General features: G+C 40.9%; 1 protein-coding gene across 1 annotated transcript; it reads right to left on the reverse strand.

The window, feature by feature from the left end:
- Window positions 1–22: 22 nt before the first annotated feature.
- dnajc7 (DnaJ (Hsp40) homolog, subfamily C, member 7) lies at window positions 23–16,340 on the reverse strand. Its single transcript, XM_058415635.1, has 14 exons — window positions 16,182–16,340; window positions 9,670–9,758; window positions 9,168–9,292; window positions 6,775–6,888; window positions 6,174–6,248; window positions 5,943–6,061; window positions 5,685–5,838; window positions 5,021–5,185; window positions 4,474–4,565; window positions 3,434–3,507; window positions 3,172–3,318; window positions 2,889–3,038; window positions 1,949–2,011; window positions 23–1,812 (listed from the first exon to the last, which is right to left on the reverse strand). Exons 1-14 carry the CDS (start codon window positions 16,250–16,252, stop codon window positions 1,775–1,777), a joined length of 1,476 nt encoding a protein of 491 aa, XP_058271618.1. The 5' UTR covers window positions 16,253–16,340; the 3' UTR covers window positions 23–1,774.
- Window positions 16,341–17,476: the final 1,136 nt, after the last annotated feature.

Here is a 17,476-nt window from a genome sequence, read left to right on the forward strand (position 1 = left end):
AAAAATTCCTAAGAGTCAGGTAATGGGGAGAAACAGAAAACAGGCTAAGTTTATTTACATGGTTATTTTCAAAAACGGTCCATAGTCAAGTCATAGTTCTTTTAGCATGAGCCAGAGCAATGTGAATGTTTCTGTTCTGACTGCACTATGAGGATCTTAGGACAGGCAACATGGATCATTTTAACAAGTGTAATTTAAGCTGTAGGTATTTTGTTCAAGACCCATACTTAAATTCTTGTAAATATACAAAGGTTACATCTGGGAACTTCCCTTGTATAGTTACTTAGCTTAAAGTGAACTGCCAAAAAAATGAATGAATGTATGCATGCAGGGTAGACACATTAAAACATCCAGAATTCCAGTTTCCAAAAAGGATACAGACTACATCCAAAACAACGCTTAATATGAGGTTATGGACATAGTCTTAGAACCGGGTTCTCCAAATCCAAATCCTAGCACAGTTAGGAAATTCCCCTCTCCCTGTTCTTACACATCTACTAAAACTGGGAATACACTGAATCATGGGTAATGAGCAGGGAACACTGTGCTGGACTTTGGTCTCCACGACGAGAGCAAGGAACCCCATTCTAGAACATCCTTTAGTGGCACTGTAGGGATTTGCACTCAGGTCCTTCAGCAACCCCTACACAGATAGTTAAGAAGCTGTAAGTTTTCATCAGGCTCAGCAAAACCACAGTGCATGGCTCTAGCTTGTGCCTCACAGATCACTGTCTAAGATCCTCGTGTAGCTAATGAACATATCACACATCATCTTAACGGCTCACGTCTGGCTTGAGGAATTTACAATAAATATCCATATCAAAAAATGAATACATTTTATAGTTAAAAAAAAAAAATTTAAACAGTCATCAACTATCAACACGAAGAGAAACACTTTACATTCCAGTAAAATGTACAATGCAGCAATGATTGAATGGTGATATTGAAATGTAGAGCTTTGTATGTTTGGAGGGAACCACTAGAGGGGACTGGAACACCAGACTTGTACTCTCCACAGGTGGGTATGCAGCAGTTGAACAGGTTGGGACTTGAGCTCAACTACTTCGAGAATGCTTAATAAAACTCATTTTTAACAACAGAATTTATAATAGTGTCAGCTATTCAGAAGATAAAAACAAGTGAAATCAAGTTTACTATGGGAGCATTTTTGAACATCTGGAGACGAGGTACTTGTTCTACATTCCTTCCTACCGGCATCACAAGGCCCGAAGCAGAAACTGTGGCAAAAACTGGCACTTCAACAAAATGTGGTGCAAGAACAGAAGAAAATGTACGGATCCTGCATTGATGCAATGAATGCTGCAAATTCATTATGCTGTAGCACCGTCTACATTCTGAGAACCCAATCTTGGTTCCACAACCAAACAAACCGAGGGGGAAAAGCCATTATTCTATAGTGGTTAATTAACTAGGACCATTTTTGTTTTTTAATTCAAAGAAAAACAATACCGAAACATGTGTGCAGCTGCTCATGATGCCGCCGTAAGGAAATAAAAATTGCAATCGAAAGTATGGTCAGAGAGGATTGCTGGACTCTTCACTGTGTTGTTTTTTAAAATTTACAGAATGACCATATCTGGTCCTAGACCCTTCACACTGCAGTACAACATGCAGTTGTATAGGGGAGTGTGTGTGTGTGTGTGTGTGTGTGTGTATATATGTGTATGTTTAGGGTGGGACGGGTGTAAGTCCGTGTTGGGGTGGGTTCTTGAGGCCGTGTGGGTCGACTGCAAACATGCGGGATGATGGACAGTTAGCCAAACTGGAAAAAGAAATTTCCAGGTCCAGATGCTATGGGAGCAAAGAAAACAAGAGTGAGTCTAGTCAGAATTCACATCTTAACCAGGAAATTATTCAAATATATTTATGCCTAAATCAAACATATAGATGCTCGAACCGAGTTACAGCTCTGTGCTGAATGCCTCACCTTCGAAACTGAAACCACCAGGGCCACCGAAGAACGCTTTGAAAATGTTGTTGGCATCGAAATCTGAAGAAAGAAAGAAAAAAAAACCCAAAAGCACAGTTTAATTGAAAGGCAGTTATCTAGGATTAGGGAGAATTTATGGGAAATGCTTCAAGTATACCAGGGGTATTCACCTAAAATTTGTGAAAGCAGTTTCCTAAAATTCCTTTCTTACAAAAGACCCAGATAAGAGACTAACATGACTGAATGATGACAACAGCTTCCTTCTAATGCTTAACTATCAACGATGACTTCATGGTTATAAATGTTAAAGTGACTACGAACAGATGAGATCAGTTTTGAACCTGAAGCAGGGTGAATAAACTTCTCCATCCATTGATAATTCTGTTTTATCTTCATACATCACACCAGACAGGACAAATTTAATGTATGACCCTTTATCAACTAATGTCTCTAATCCTGAGGCTAGTTTTCTAATGAATCAACTAATGTCTCTAATCCTGAGGCTAGTTTTCTAATGAATCAACTAATGTCTCTAATCCTGAGGCTAGTTTTCTAATGAACTGGCAAAATCATTTAAAGCATGTGATCGTAGTAGGGTTTTATCCAAAAGTTTCATATTTAAAAATCTGTACCTGCTAACCCAGAGCATTTTTCAGTTAAATCTTACATTGAAGGCTGTGCTACAGCATTTATTTTTTTTTTCAGTTTGGTTTGCTAAAATGCCTTAATGTGTTCATAATGGAAACATGATCTGCCAGTTGGTGATCCCTAGTGCAGGCAATCCCGTAATTCTTTTGTACAATTAAAGTGTCAACAAAGCTGAGTGAAGAGTGTGTTTACAGATTGGAAGGAATGCTGGTCTAACGTACTTTAATAAAAATGTGGCTAATAAGGCAAAAGAGTATTTGTGCATGCATTTGTTGTGACGGACACACACCCATGTTCATGTCGTCATCCTCCAGATCATGGCCGCTGTCATAACGAGATTTCTTTTTGGGGTCTGAGAGCACAGTGAAGGCCTCACCCACTTCTTTAAACTTCTTTTCCTCCTCCTTTTGTACCTCGGCACTCGCACCACTGTGCCGATCTGAGACGGAAAGTGAAGCACAGAAAGGAAAAAACAATTTATTTATTAAAAAACAACAAACCTCACCCACAATAATTACATTGCTGTGACTTAAAAGTGCTGTTTTACTTTATTTTGAATTGTACTATCCTACCTGGATGGTGCATAAGGGCTCGTTTGCGGTAAGCCTTCTTGATCTCATCTTCTGTAGCATTTTTGTCCACTCCTAGAACTTTATAGTAATCTTTTCGTTTACTCTTCTTCAGCTCCAGCTGAGCGTTCTTCAATAAAGTCTTATGTTCTAAAGGACAGGACACACTGTTGTATAGCAGCAAGGAATGGTATTTCACCTTCAGGCCTTAAAAGGTGTGATGAGTGATTTTGGTTGACCCCACCAAGGTGATCAGCCCACTTACCTTTAGTTTTCTCTGTCTGATAGACTTTCTCATAGTCCCTCACAGCTTCTTCATACTGTTCTGTGTCCATATAACTACAGGAGGTAAAAGCAGAAATAAGTGGATGTACAGTTGCATAAACACACACACACACAGACAGACAAGCGCACACATACATGCAGACAGACAAGCGCACACATACATGCAGACAGACAAGCGCACAGACACACACAGACAGACAAGCGCACCCACACACAGACAGAGACAGACAGACAAGCACCCACACACAGACAGACAGACAGACAGACAAGCACCCACATACATGCAGACAGACAAGCGCACACAGACACACACAGACAGACAAGCGCACCCACACACAGACAGACAGACAGACAAGCACCCACACACAGACAGACAGACAGACAGACAAGCACCCACACACAGACAGACAGACAGACAGACAAGCACCCACACACAGACAGACAGACAGACAGACAAGCACCCACACACAGACAGACAGACAGACAGACAGACAGACAAGCACACACACACACACACACACACAGACAGACAAGCACACACACACACACACAGACAGACAAGCACACACACACACACAGACAGACAAGCACACAGACAGACAAGCACACAGACACACGCACACACGCACACACGCACGCACACACGCACGCACGCACACACGCACGCACACACGCACACACAGACAGACAAGCACACACACACACAGACAGACAAACACACACAGACAGACAAACAAGCACACACACAGACACAGACAAGCACACACACACACACACACAGAGACAGACAAGCACACACACACACACACAGAGACAGACAAGCACACACACACACACACACACAGAGACAGACAAGCACACACACACACACACACACACAGAGACAGACAAGCACACACACACACACACACACACACAGACAGACAGACAAGCACACACACACACACACAGAGACAGACAAGCACACACACACACAGACAGACAGACAAGCGCACACACACAGGCAGACAGACAGCTTACCATTGGGCTCTTCGTAAGTATGCTTTAATATAGGACTCATCCAGTTTAATGGCTTTTGTGCAGTCTTCTATGGCCTGCTCCAGTTTCTTTAACTAAAACCCAGCAGATTGAGAGAAACCAATGTTCATGGAAAGAACCACAAAAGCACATAAAATACGTTCATGGTTATACTAGTTTACATGCAAGAATCATTATGTCATTTACAAAGGCTGCATGAAAATCCCTTTCAAATTGAACCACATGGGTCAGTGTCTGGATGAATAAAAGGAAGTAGACAGAAAGCAGTTAAAAAAAAGTCATAAGACATAGGCAGAGGATGTGGGTTCAGTTTGCACTGAAGGGATATAAGTGTGCGTGGGTTATAAGTGTGTGTGCACGCATGTGTGAGTGTGTGTACAGAACATTAAACACTACAATGAGATAGCATTGTACAGCAGGGGGGCATCAATAATTTATGAATCCTGTCACATTTACTTGTTGCTTGATAAATAGAAAGAAAAGATGTTGCTGTAGCTCCAGTAGTGGATGGAGACATTTAAACACTCACCTTAGAGCCAACGGTGGCTCGGTTACAGTAGAGCTTGGCATTCGTTTTGATGTTGTTGGGATCAATGGTCAGGGCCTCAGAATAAAGCTCATAAGCCTCCTCATAATTGCCGTCTTTAAACGCCTGGTTCCCTACTTCTTTCTTAGCCTTTAGAGCTTTGGCATTCTGGAGTGGAAGAAAAGAAAAAATGAAGAAACTCAGCTTTAACATGGGGGGAAAAAATCTCAAGTGTAGTTAACTGTAAAATTATTAGAAATGGGGGGAAAAACCCCTCATAGATGACAGAGTTCGATAAAAAATGAAATGTACGATTCCTGGAAAACCTTTAAAGGGGTTTTACTGCGAATTAAAGCATTTGGCACAGTAAAAATAAAACGGGTGTAACAGCCTAAAGTCAAATAAGAGCCATGTTTGGAAACTGGATTTCTTGAGAAAGTTGGAAGCTTTCGACCATTTGGGCTGATGTTACGGTGCTTTTGGTGAATGTCACTGAAGTCAAGCTATACTGATAAGGGTATGCTAACAATCTCACAGGTTTAAGTAGTGATCTCAATTAATCTAATAATTCCAGTATGTATTACAAACTCACTACGTCCGATGTGATACTACCTGCAAAGAGAAGCACAATATCCGTGGTTAAATATAAGCAGTGACTTTGACTCACTCTGCAAGCCAGACGAGCTTTCTCATGGTCCGGTGCCATGCGCAGTGCCTGAATAAAGAACTGTACAGCCTTGTCGATACAGTCTTCATAATATAAACACAAACCCCTCACATATAGGGCGTCACCGTTAGTAGAGTCTATCCGTAAGATATCACTGCAAGACAAAAAGTTAGTAATGTTTTGAGGATATACTGTATATTCTATAGCAGCAAGTAGTATAGACTGTTTAGATTAGTTATTATGCCGTTATATGGTTACCTGGCAACAGACTGGGCTTCTGGGTAGCGTCCAAGCAGCGCCAGACATTCTGCCTTCAGCACCTTAAATCTGTGACACGCACAGGCCGACTCCAGCGCTCGATCCATACAGAACACCACCTACACACAGACATGCATAACAGAACAGTTAGAGTCTATCTGCACTAACTGCGTTACTATAGATCTTTACATCAGTCAGACGATTTTATTCATCCGTGTGAATCTCACTGACCATTCTGAAGTCTCGCTTTTCAAAGCCGATCTCAGCCATGCGCTCGTACTCCAAAATGGACTCGGCATTCTTTAGCTGCGACACAGAACCAGACATCTTGAGCCTTGCGTGTTCACGTACATAAATATCCATGGCTCTCTATAGCTTTTGTGAGCTTTTTCCTGACTGGCTAATGTTTTAAGCACTATTCACACCAATTAGGAATAAAATTCAGAATAAAGAGCAATATAAGACGAGAAAACGAAAAATAAACAAGGAAAACTTTCCGGTAGCGGCCAGGTTTTGAACTTGAACTTGCCAATTTTCTGTAGTATGAGACAAATAAATACAAAATGGCAGGCTGTGGTATTTTCTTTTGCTTTGAAAAATAAAGCTGCTGTTTACACAGAAATCATTTTGGACATTATGCAATTATCTTGAATGTCGCTCACAGTTGTAATCTAGACAGCAAACCAGCAGTAGCCCCTTTTTCCCCCTTCCCTCCAAAACCTCAATCAGACCGTGACCACCTACAATCTGACATTTAATCCACCATGTTAAAGAAAAACTTCAGCATGCACATTCATGCTTGATTTGAGTCTGCTGTGACTGCGTGTCTTACTTCTTGCTGAGCCTGGCTGTTGTCGGGCTCCAGCTCTAGAACTTTCTGGAAGCAGCGGCTGGCAGCCATGGCATTGCCGAGCAACAGGTGGCACTTGCCCTCCCGTAAGTGACCCTGAGGGACAGAGGATGAAAGAGTGAGCAAATAGGTATTAACTATAAATCTTTCCATTACATCATCCATGGGATGATCAGAGAATTAATTCAGATCTCTGATGGCTCCACACAAAGGCGAGGCCCGAAAGAGAGAGAGAGAGCCAGCCAGGGTGTTTACCCCACAACACACACCCATAAACACATTGTTAAAACCACTATTCATCCTTTACAACAGACAAAAAAACTGCGTGACCATATTATTTGTTAATCACAGATATCTATTAGGCAGAAGATTAGAATGAGTGATGAAGCTATGACCTTATAGCTTCTAAGAAAACATTTTTGCTCCAATAACTTAAATGGGGACAACATCTACTTATAGCTGCCCTCTTTTACACAGCGTACGGGACGTCCGTGAGCGTACGACATGGACAAAAACAAAAGCATTCATTCATTCATTGTCTATACCCGCTTATTCCTAATTAGGGTCACGGGGGTCTGCTGGAGCCTATCCCAGCACACTTAGGGCGAAAGGCAGGGGTACACCCTGGACAGGTCGCTGGTCCATTGCAAGCATTGTATCACAAATCATTTATTTTGGTCATTAAAAACACAGATCCCAATCCAGGACCTGTGAAATTAATCTGAGGGCTCACAAAACAGAAGTGTTTATGGTGTCCATTAGCAAAATGCAGATCACTATATTAGCAGAACAGGGAATAATTTCTCACTAACCATTTTAAAAATAAGATTTATATTTCAACATTTCGGTTGACTCTGGCAAAGAGGAGACAGTTTTGGCTTGGGTTTCAGACCACTGTATGCAGCAGGACCGGTCCATGACATCAGATACCGATGATAACAGATTCGGTATCTCTTAGTTACACTACCATAATAACATAGTGACATACAGACTCAGGATCCTCATTTAGGCTTAATCTTCAGATTACAAGCTTCGTGATTTTTTGCTCGGTCTATACTGACGGTTCATACAAATCTCACATCTGTCCTTAATGAGAAACACACACGTCCCCGTAAACAACCTGCATGCACACACTCTTGAATACTGGTTCACACAATACTGTTTCAGTAGGTTCCTTCAAGTTTATCTTCCCAAAAAATGTCATGTAAATATCTAACTACCCAGCCTTTCACTGAACATAAATCACTGCTGTCTGTTGTTGTTTTGACATGCTGCAGATACAGTATGGAAGAACACAGTGATATGCCCATGCAGGTCGGGGAAAACCTACATAAATTACGATCTAACCATAATGTCACATGTCCACACACGAAAGTCTGGGATATACAGATAAACAAGACAGGATTTGTGCCCTACAGCACAACTATCCATGCTGTCCTGAACTATTCTGACAGATGTCACATTAAGGCAGAACATCTGATTTGTCATGACATCCTGGTAATGTAAATGCAGCCTCTAATGAACCCCACAGTCCACCATGTTGGTTTCTCTCACTTAACCCCAGAGCTGCAATCTGATTGGTCTGGAGAGGGGAGAAGGAGGGGGAGGTGGCCCTTAACTTGGTACTTTTTTTGGAAAAACATTTGGAAACACTCTATAAAGCAGCTACCATCCATCCGATTTCCATTACACGTCAAACATGTGCTGGCAGTCCGGGAGAAAAACCCTAGACTGAAAGTAGCCAAAAACACTATACAGCTCTAACAGAGCTGAACGAAGGTAAACATACAATAAACTGATCTGTCTGCACTATAACTACACACTTGCATATACACCAAAATAAGCACCCTTTCATTCAATATTCCTCCAGGAGCTTCCAGAGACCTTCTCTTTACATCAGAGAGCTCAAAAATATCAATCATTCCAGATTTATTTGCCTTTTATAGATATAAAATAACTAAAGCTGCTATTTTGGCTCATTTTGAGTGATAATTTCCTCAACGTTAAAAAGCAGAGCTCGTATGTAAACTGCAAACAGACCTCAGTCTCGTAATATGCTCCAGCACCAAGATGTCTTGCAGTAGCACTACACTCAGAAAGCCACAGTAGTGGAAACTTGATCTAGGTTAGCGTTTCCCCTCATCACAGTCCTGGAAGAGCCTCTGTACGGACGATATTAGTTCAGATCTCTGTGTACTGACCCAATTTACTGTGACCACGTGGAGGTTTAAAATCAGAGGGTACATCTGAGCAAAAGCACAATTACTGGTCCGGTTCTTAACACTGATCAGAGTGGGTGTGTTATGTCTTAGATCTCATTGCCATTTCCTTTTGGCCACATACAGATGACTCGAGTCTCCTCGGTGACCCCTCACCTTCGTGAAGGTGTCGTCTAGCCTCACGGCTTGCTGGGAGTCCTCCAGAGCCTCTCTGTAGCGACTCAGCATCATCAGTGTAGCTGCACGGTTGCCATAGTAACTGGCGTTCTTTGGGCACACATCTGGTAAAATCAAAGCAAACAGTAAATTCCCGCGGCACACAACAGGAAATTCAACACGGGGGGGGAAAAAATAGCAAAACAAAAAACTTGTATAGGCTGTATTTAATTTGGTCTCTAAGAAACAGGGTCACAAAAACTTTCCCAAAACATGTTACTCTAGTTAAAATCACTGGTCTGGTATTTGCGGTTATTCGAAACTGCAATCAGTGGACATGTTTTATAAATCGCTCCTTCATGGCCCTGAACTGGCCACTTAACTCTCCAGGCAGTGCTACTGTACGAACATACAACAACAATGACCCTGGGCTGTCACCCATCATCAGCTCAAAACCATTCGAGAACTAAATATACAGTTTATTATTAAAAGTAATAGTTACCAATAGCCTTGGTGTAGTAGTTGAATGCTTCAGAGTAGTCCTTCTTAACGTAATATGCATTTCCCTGCTCTTTGTAGCCCTCGGCTTCCCTGGGGAGACGAAACACACACAAAAAGCAAACAAAATTACATACATAGAAATCAGAATGTCTAATTTCTAAATAGCGCACTTCTCATGACGGACGTTTTATCTAAGCACTCACTTAAAAAAAAAAGTGTTAAGTTTAAAGAGTCATAAGAGGAAATTACACTCACACCCACGATTTGGGGGAATTACGCTCACACCCCCACAATTTGGGAGAATCACACACACACACCGACAGTATGGGGCAACTACAGCATTATACAAATGACACTTGGCTTATTTTTGACTTGCAAAATGTGCGTGTCTTCACAAGCCTTTAAATCAATGAACTGGAGCAGATCCAGCCATGTGACAAAGCTTTCAGGGACAAAGCTCACTAATTAATTGAAAAATATTAGAGGTGTAACAATAAAACTGGCTTCTTGTTTCAATTCAATTCTCAGAACAGTTTGAATGGGGAAAAAAAGGTTGAATGACTGTAAACAATTAAAAACTATGCGTTTGTGTCTGTAAAAGGAAAAAGAAATTAAAAGTACATTTGGAAACAATTCATGCTGAGGGTTCAGGATTTCTTCAAAATAAAGAAATTAATTCTGACATTAAATCTAAATGAGTGCATTTTGTGTTTATTCTGTGAATAAATAGAACTCATTATGTTTCGGTCAATATAATTCCAACTCTGCGAGATAAATAGAGCTCCAAGGACGGCTAAAATGCCCGCTTTCCGCAGCCTATGGTGTTCACTGAAAGCTACCGAAGAGCTATTTTTAACCGTTAAAACGTGGTTGTGTCCCTGTATAACCTATAATACCATAAATGAACATGATCACGTGACTGGTTTTTGTCCTTTTAGTTTTACTCTACAGATTTGTGCAGATTGCAGAGACCTCTGCTGGTCAAACAGTGCAACTGCATGACATGCATAATTAACACAATGCTAATTATTCTTAAATACCGCTCTTGTTTTAACAGCAGCTGCTGTTTCTGAATCCCTTTCAGGTTAAAAATCCACTACTTCCTGCCCATTTTACCCTCTTCAGCTAGAGTTTATGAAGTTCAGTTTGCTCTTTCAAATAATGCCAAGATTTCCAACCCAATTACATAAAAATCTGCGATTATAAACTGACGGCTCATTAGTTAACATTTATGAATACGGCAACTGGAAGTGGTTATGTATTTGTAATGGTGCCTAATGTTCCCACATTCGAAGCCGGGAGAATAATGGCACACTTCTCTGCCCATTCTGTGTGTGTGTGTGTGATCATTCCAGACAGAAAGAGAGAATATTTCACAGCCTGGCGCTGGTCCAGTGAGCTGCTGTCTGTGAAATAATTTACATAACTGTGTGAACGGATAAATCAAAACTGCTACAGAAGTCACAGTGGTTCATGTTTTGAAAACACATCACCGTTCATATTTTGAAAACACACCGCTCTGGCCATTTTTCTCCGCTGTACATTTATAATCTCGGTTACAGTATTTTTTCCAAAGTGTTGAATCTGCCGAAATAGCTTGCAGGGTCTGCATTATAATCGCTAACAACAGTATATTCAGCTGTTCGTGTGTGTGTGTGGTCCTCCCCTCATGAGGTGAACTATAGAGGAGTTTCTTAATTGTAAGCTTTTCTTTTATCGCAACCCTCCACTGTGTTCAGTACAAAAACTTAATTGCAATAACGACATGTGATTAACATTGCAGCTCGAATCCGATCATTATATATCCGAATATTTATTTAAAGCAATATTTAAAAGAAGGACAGCTCCATTATAGCTGCCTGGTGGCTGAATGGATCCAACAGGCTTTATGTGGAAAGTCAACTGAAATCTGTTATGCACTGTAGCAAAAACACGCTCAGATATATACAAGAAGCAGAGATCGCATTACACCAGGCACAAGCCAGAACAAAAAACCTATCCAATCAGAAGTGAGTGGCAGTGAACACTAGAACTGAACAGGTGAGTGGAGCAAATGTTACTGGAAGGACGGCTGAACAATGTTATTGATGTGGTGTATCTTAAAGACCTAGGTTGAATCAAATTATGACAATAGGTCCGATATTATTGTTAAGGATCGACTAAGAAGGCACTGGATGCACAACAGCAAAAAGTCCTAGATTATGGTGCACTTACTTACTAACTCGGTCTCGATGCTTAGGTCCGCACTCGGAACGGATTCTGGGCTCGCGTTTTGAGGCGGGGCATGAGCCGTGGTTCGACTGTGCATGCAGGTTGTCGAAACCGATGGCTGTTTATTATTACCCAGACTCATGCGGTGAAGTACAGTGCTTTTTGGATGGCATGTCATCGTACAGGAATACCTGCAAAAAATGAGCTGTTTGCATATGCTGCGAAGGTCAGCATGAGATTTTCAAGATGCTCTCAGTGCAAACACTCACACACTGCTCCAGTCACTTTATTTACCCAACAAACCTGTCTCGGACGTCACAAAAGTAGAATCAGAAAGTATGTAAAGTGACAAGGTGACCCACTTACGCTACTCATACTCAGTATGCATGGGTATCTTCCACACCTGATGCAGACCTCTTTTAGACAGAGGAAACCCCGGAACGGTGTTTATATTACACCAACAATTAACAACTCTAACTATACAATCGGAGCGTGTGAAAAATGTACGTTTGACCTAATTTAGTCATTTTAGAAATAAACACAGTGCACTTCTTAAATGGATCTCTATATCAAGATTTTACATATACACAAAGATTTTTGGAGCTGGCTGTCCTTAAGCTAACAATCTCACCAACGATAAAGTTAATTATAAATAAAAAAAAAATCATGTGACTGTGTCCTGAAATGTCACTGATTTCTTTTGGAAACAGTCTGCACTCAGTTGGAAACTATTAAGCAAATTTTTTTTTTACATCTATAAACAGCTAAAATAAGACTTATAATCTTCCTGAATTATGTACTGAAATATAAAGGAAGAAATGCTCTATTGTGAAAAGGGTTGTTAATATTTAAAGCCGTTTCCCTCTGGATGTCCGTGACTGAGACGATGATCTTTGTGCATTTCAATAGGACAGGGAAAAATGGCCTGAAGTCACCTCACATTAAAGCTGAAGACTCTTTGACAGCTCCATGTTTTGAGGTTTGTATTATATCCTGTAAATGATCAGATTCTGACTCGGAGCCTGCTATACATCAACCTGACGCTAAGCCTGGGACAGTTTATCTCTGGCATGTTCCGTTATTCTTTTTAAACCACATTAGTGCCCCTGCCTTAGTCCTGTGTCACTACAGCACACTATGTGACCTTGTTCTTATTCCCTACACAGCGGCAGGAAGGCTAACTGTTTAAATAAAGTGGCCTACATTAGCCATAAACCAAAACTGCAGGGGTACAAATAATTAACGGGTTCAACCGAGCAGGTTTGAGTCCTTTCAGTGAAACTGAAGAGGTTGGAATTAGAAAGAGACTGAAAAGAGGACTGCGCTGCAGGAAAGGCATGCATGTAGGTCACAACGTGGTGGGACGAACCGAATGACCTCACTCGTTCCTAAAGTGGATGTTTATATGCAGTGTGCGCGCTCGTGCACCGAAGAGCTGGACAGTATGACGTGATGATATTGATACTCTTTTCAATCATGTCAGGATGGACAGAATTTCAAAGATATTGTACATTTTTATCTAACATTTTTAAAGAGCACTTACAAAGTGATGTTTAAAAGTGTACTGAATATCTAAAATAGTTAAGAAATTTTTTTTTTTCAGGATGGTTTGAACATGTTCAGGGGAGGGACAGTGAGTATATCGGTAGGAGAATGTTGGACATGGAGCTGCCAGGCAGGAGACAAAGAGGAAGGCCAAAGAGGAGGTATATGGATGGAATCAATGAGGATATGAAGCTAGTGGGTGTAAGTGTTGAGGATGCAGACGATAGGGATAGGTGGAGAGAGATGATTCGCTGTGGAGACCACTGAAAGGAAAAAGCCGAAAGAAGAAGAAAAATATTCTTAAAATATGACTCATTTTTTTTTTACATCATGATCCATTGTTTGTGTCTCAATGATATACATTCAAGTATCATGATACAATTTCTCACAAAGTTTCTGTTTATATACAGTACCCCTGTAAGCTTATAAAGCTTTTTAACACTCCTGACACACACCATGGCAGTCCTTGTCTCTGCGATTATTATAATCACCAGACATGGCTTTTCTTTCTCACTGAACTCTTGTGGTTGTAGGGCATACCGAATACCTGCCTGATGAGTACTAAAACACTGGCACCTCCAACACTTAACTGGGTATTTGAATAATCATGTACAGCCTTCAGTGCTAGCTTTTTTCCCCCTCATCCTTTTAAGTTGTTCCAGATGGCCTGACCCAAAGCAGAGCAGAGTAACTTATCACCTGGATTATTTTACCCTTTGTATATCACAGCAATCTGCCAATGATTACACGTTATTAATGGTCAGTACTCTTGTGTTGTGACCAAGTGAGAAAACGTCAAAGGATAAATTTCCGCTACTATGGCAGCTTGCTAAACTGGCTACAGATAGAGAATGGGAAAATTTGCTGTAAGTGTCTGAGCCAATGTCAACTGTTAGCAGTGCCAATGAGAGCCACAGGGTCATCACAGGGAGGTATTAGACCTGTCTGACTCATAGATACAATTATATTACTCTTACTGATGGAGAAAGCCCAGTGATACATAAAGATGGCATGGGATTCTCAATCACTCTAAAACGTTCCAGCATCGATGGATGATTGGAGAAGAAATGGCGTGAAAGCAAACACAACCAAAATCCGAGTCTGATCACTATTTGAGCACAGGCCAAAAAGTACATTTTTTGTACTTAACAGGCTAACGTTATTGATTTAATCTGTGCCAAGTATATTAGATCTGGAAAACGGGACATCCTCATCGTCTCCCTGGTAGTTACCTCTCATTAACCCGCAGCTATAATTATGAATAATCAAGGTTTCCACTGGTGAGGAAGTGAGGAGCACGGCAAGAGGCGAAGCATATGTCTGAAGGGTATGTGCAGGATATTTTAGATTCGGTTACACTCAGCCTTCGGGCTGTAAACAATCTGAATGATAGGGGAAAAAAATAACGTACAACAATACTATTTTCCGACATACCTTGTGTAATCTGCATTTAATTGGACAACTATAAGACTAGTACAGAGTGAGTCATTTGTCAATTGTCCCAGTAGTGAGAAAATATCCAATTAAGAACATTGGGGCACTTTGGATCAGGATGGGAAGCTCTCTTAGGTGCTGCTGCCTCAGGGCCCTCTCTCTGTCACACACACACACACACACACACACACACACACACACACACACACACACACCTCACTTCCGGTGCATAGAGTTACACTCCCGAAACGGAAAGGCACGTTAAGGTGTGTGCGCGCGCGCGCGCAATGGGAAAAGGTTCAGAGACAGAAACTTCCAGAGGTTTATAAAAAGGAGTGTGATTAAAGGTGCACTTCCTCTTAAAGGGATATTTGACTAAAAAACGCGATTGACGCTCAACAAAAGCTCGGGGTCATGACGTCATGTGCACAATGCTAACTATCGTCAAACTATCATCGACAATAATGTACATTTCTGTGGACAGGAACGTTATTTATTATTTTGCTCACATTTCCCCATTCAAAGTATATTATTTAATCCACAGCTCAGCTGGTAGAGTTACATTTTTATTTAGCCGACTTGAAATAGCCGGCGAAGAGCTCTGAATCAAAACCAAAACTTTTGTTTAAAAAAAAAGAAAAGAAAAAAAAGAAACGGAGGTATTGTTGTCCAATAAAAGGTCACCCATTCTTTTTTTAGAGAACTAAACTTTGAGGCGTGTGAACTATTTAAGGAGGTGATATTATGCTGGGAGCGATGAGCTAAATGCGGACAGCAGTGACAGCACGCGCAGCCCGGCAGCTTGCCGATAAGGAGTACGGTGTTTAGTTAGCACGTGCCATTACATTCACATCAACAGATCCAAACATACAACACGCTCAATCCGAAAAATGTTGACATCGTTAAAACCGACTATCTTCATGCCGTGACTAGACTGACCGACGTTTTCTTTTTAAACTGTCTAACAAAGATATGGTCCATCATGGCTGTGCTTATGGCTAAGCTAATTTAGCTCTCTGGGGCTAGCCGTAAAAAAAAAGAAGAAAGAAAGATCGCGTCCAGAATGAAATTCGAGCGATTAAAACATTTTTGTCGACTTGATATTTAGCACTGAGGAGAAAAAGACAAATTTCCGTCTGCCATAAATATGATCAAAAGAGCGAAAGTGATTCAGCCTGCTAGGCCAACAAAAACAGCAGCTCGGAATTTTCCAAGCTGTGCGTTTGGGGCAAGGTTTCTTTATTTAATACAGTATTGTTCAGTTAAAGCTTCTACTCGTTTTAATACCATATGTTATATGGATGCATCTGGTTTTAAAAATACCTTTCCAGTTCCTCATCGCTAAGCGAGTCCATCTCCGGATCCGCATTCGCGTCGTAGTCAACCGTCGCCATTTTGCTGTCAAGAACCACGAACAGCGTGTGAACGCTTTGACGCAGAGCGTTTGGTCATGCCCTCATTATATATTAACCCCGCCTTCTTTGCGTCCTCGGCCCGCCCATATTACATATGGTCCCGCCTTCTTTATGTGCTTGTCCCGCACACTGTTGAACTTTCAGGGCGATTAAATAGCCAGTCCAAACCGAATTGCTGAAATAATGAAATGGTCGTTCTTGTTTACACCAATGTCAGTAATTTAAAACACCAGCTTCAGCTTTGAAAAATGACGCGCGCTTCTAAATGTCCGTTACTCAACCCGCCCCGTCCCCGTCCCCGTTCCTCCTTCTTTACGGAGGAAGTAGGTTGATACGCTGACATGTCCGCCATGTTGGAAAGGGCAATTTTCGTTCGGAACCAATGGAATGTAACTGGCTATAGGTTCATCTGATTTTTTTTTTTTAACTTTGCATTCATACAGAGCCCGTACATTTCTACAATCTAAATACACATGCACCATCGATGATTTTGATTGAACCAAACTGCTATTAACAGATTTAATTCCCAACACAACTTATTAGAATGAATCATTATAATATGAATGGCTAGAAATCAGAGTAGGGATTTTAATTCGATTTATAACAAGGAAAGAGCATAACATTGCGCACCCCATGGATTTATATCAGTAACACTTTTAATGCGTTATGCAGATGTTTATTATAGCAAATAACGAAAATGTAGGGGGAGATACATGTGATAATGTAAAGTTTTGCACCCCCTTTTAAAAAATATACATTTTTAGAGCTGCACACAACAGGAGATCTGAGCAGCACATGCATACAAAACAGACATCCAAATTAGACTAACACCTAAATTCAGCAGAGATATGAACCGGGAGAAATGATTTTCAGAAATGTCATTGCATTGTAGTACCACGTGAATAAGCGAGTATAATCGTGATTACAGTAATTCATTGTGTCGACACCAGATGGCGCTCTGCCCTTATTCATCAGCTTCATTTCTCCAGCAGATACGCGGACAGGGTTACTGGGTTGCCAGGTTTCTACGTTTAAAGTTTAAAAAATTAAAACGCATTAATCTATTACAGAAATAACTGGAATTTATTCCAAAGCACAGTAGATTTACCAAATATGAATGGTTGTAAGGTTTTGATTAATTTTAGATTTAAAATTTAAGGATGTTTTGATGGTCTTTTAAATAAGTTGTCGATGCTGTAATAG

The sequence above is a fragment of the Hemibagrus wyckioides genome, linkage group LG02, assembly GCF_019097595.1.
Source record: "Hemibagrus wyckioides isolate EC202008001 linkage group LG02, SWU_Hwy_1.0, whole genome shotgun sequence".
NCBI lineage: Eukaryota > Metazoa > Chordata > Actinopteri > Siluriformes > Bagridae > Hemibagrus > Hemibagrus wyckioides.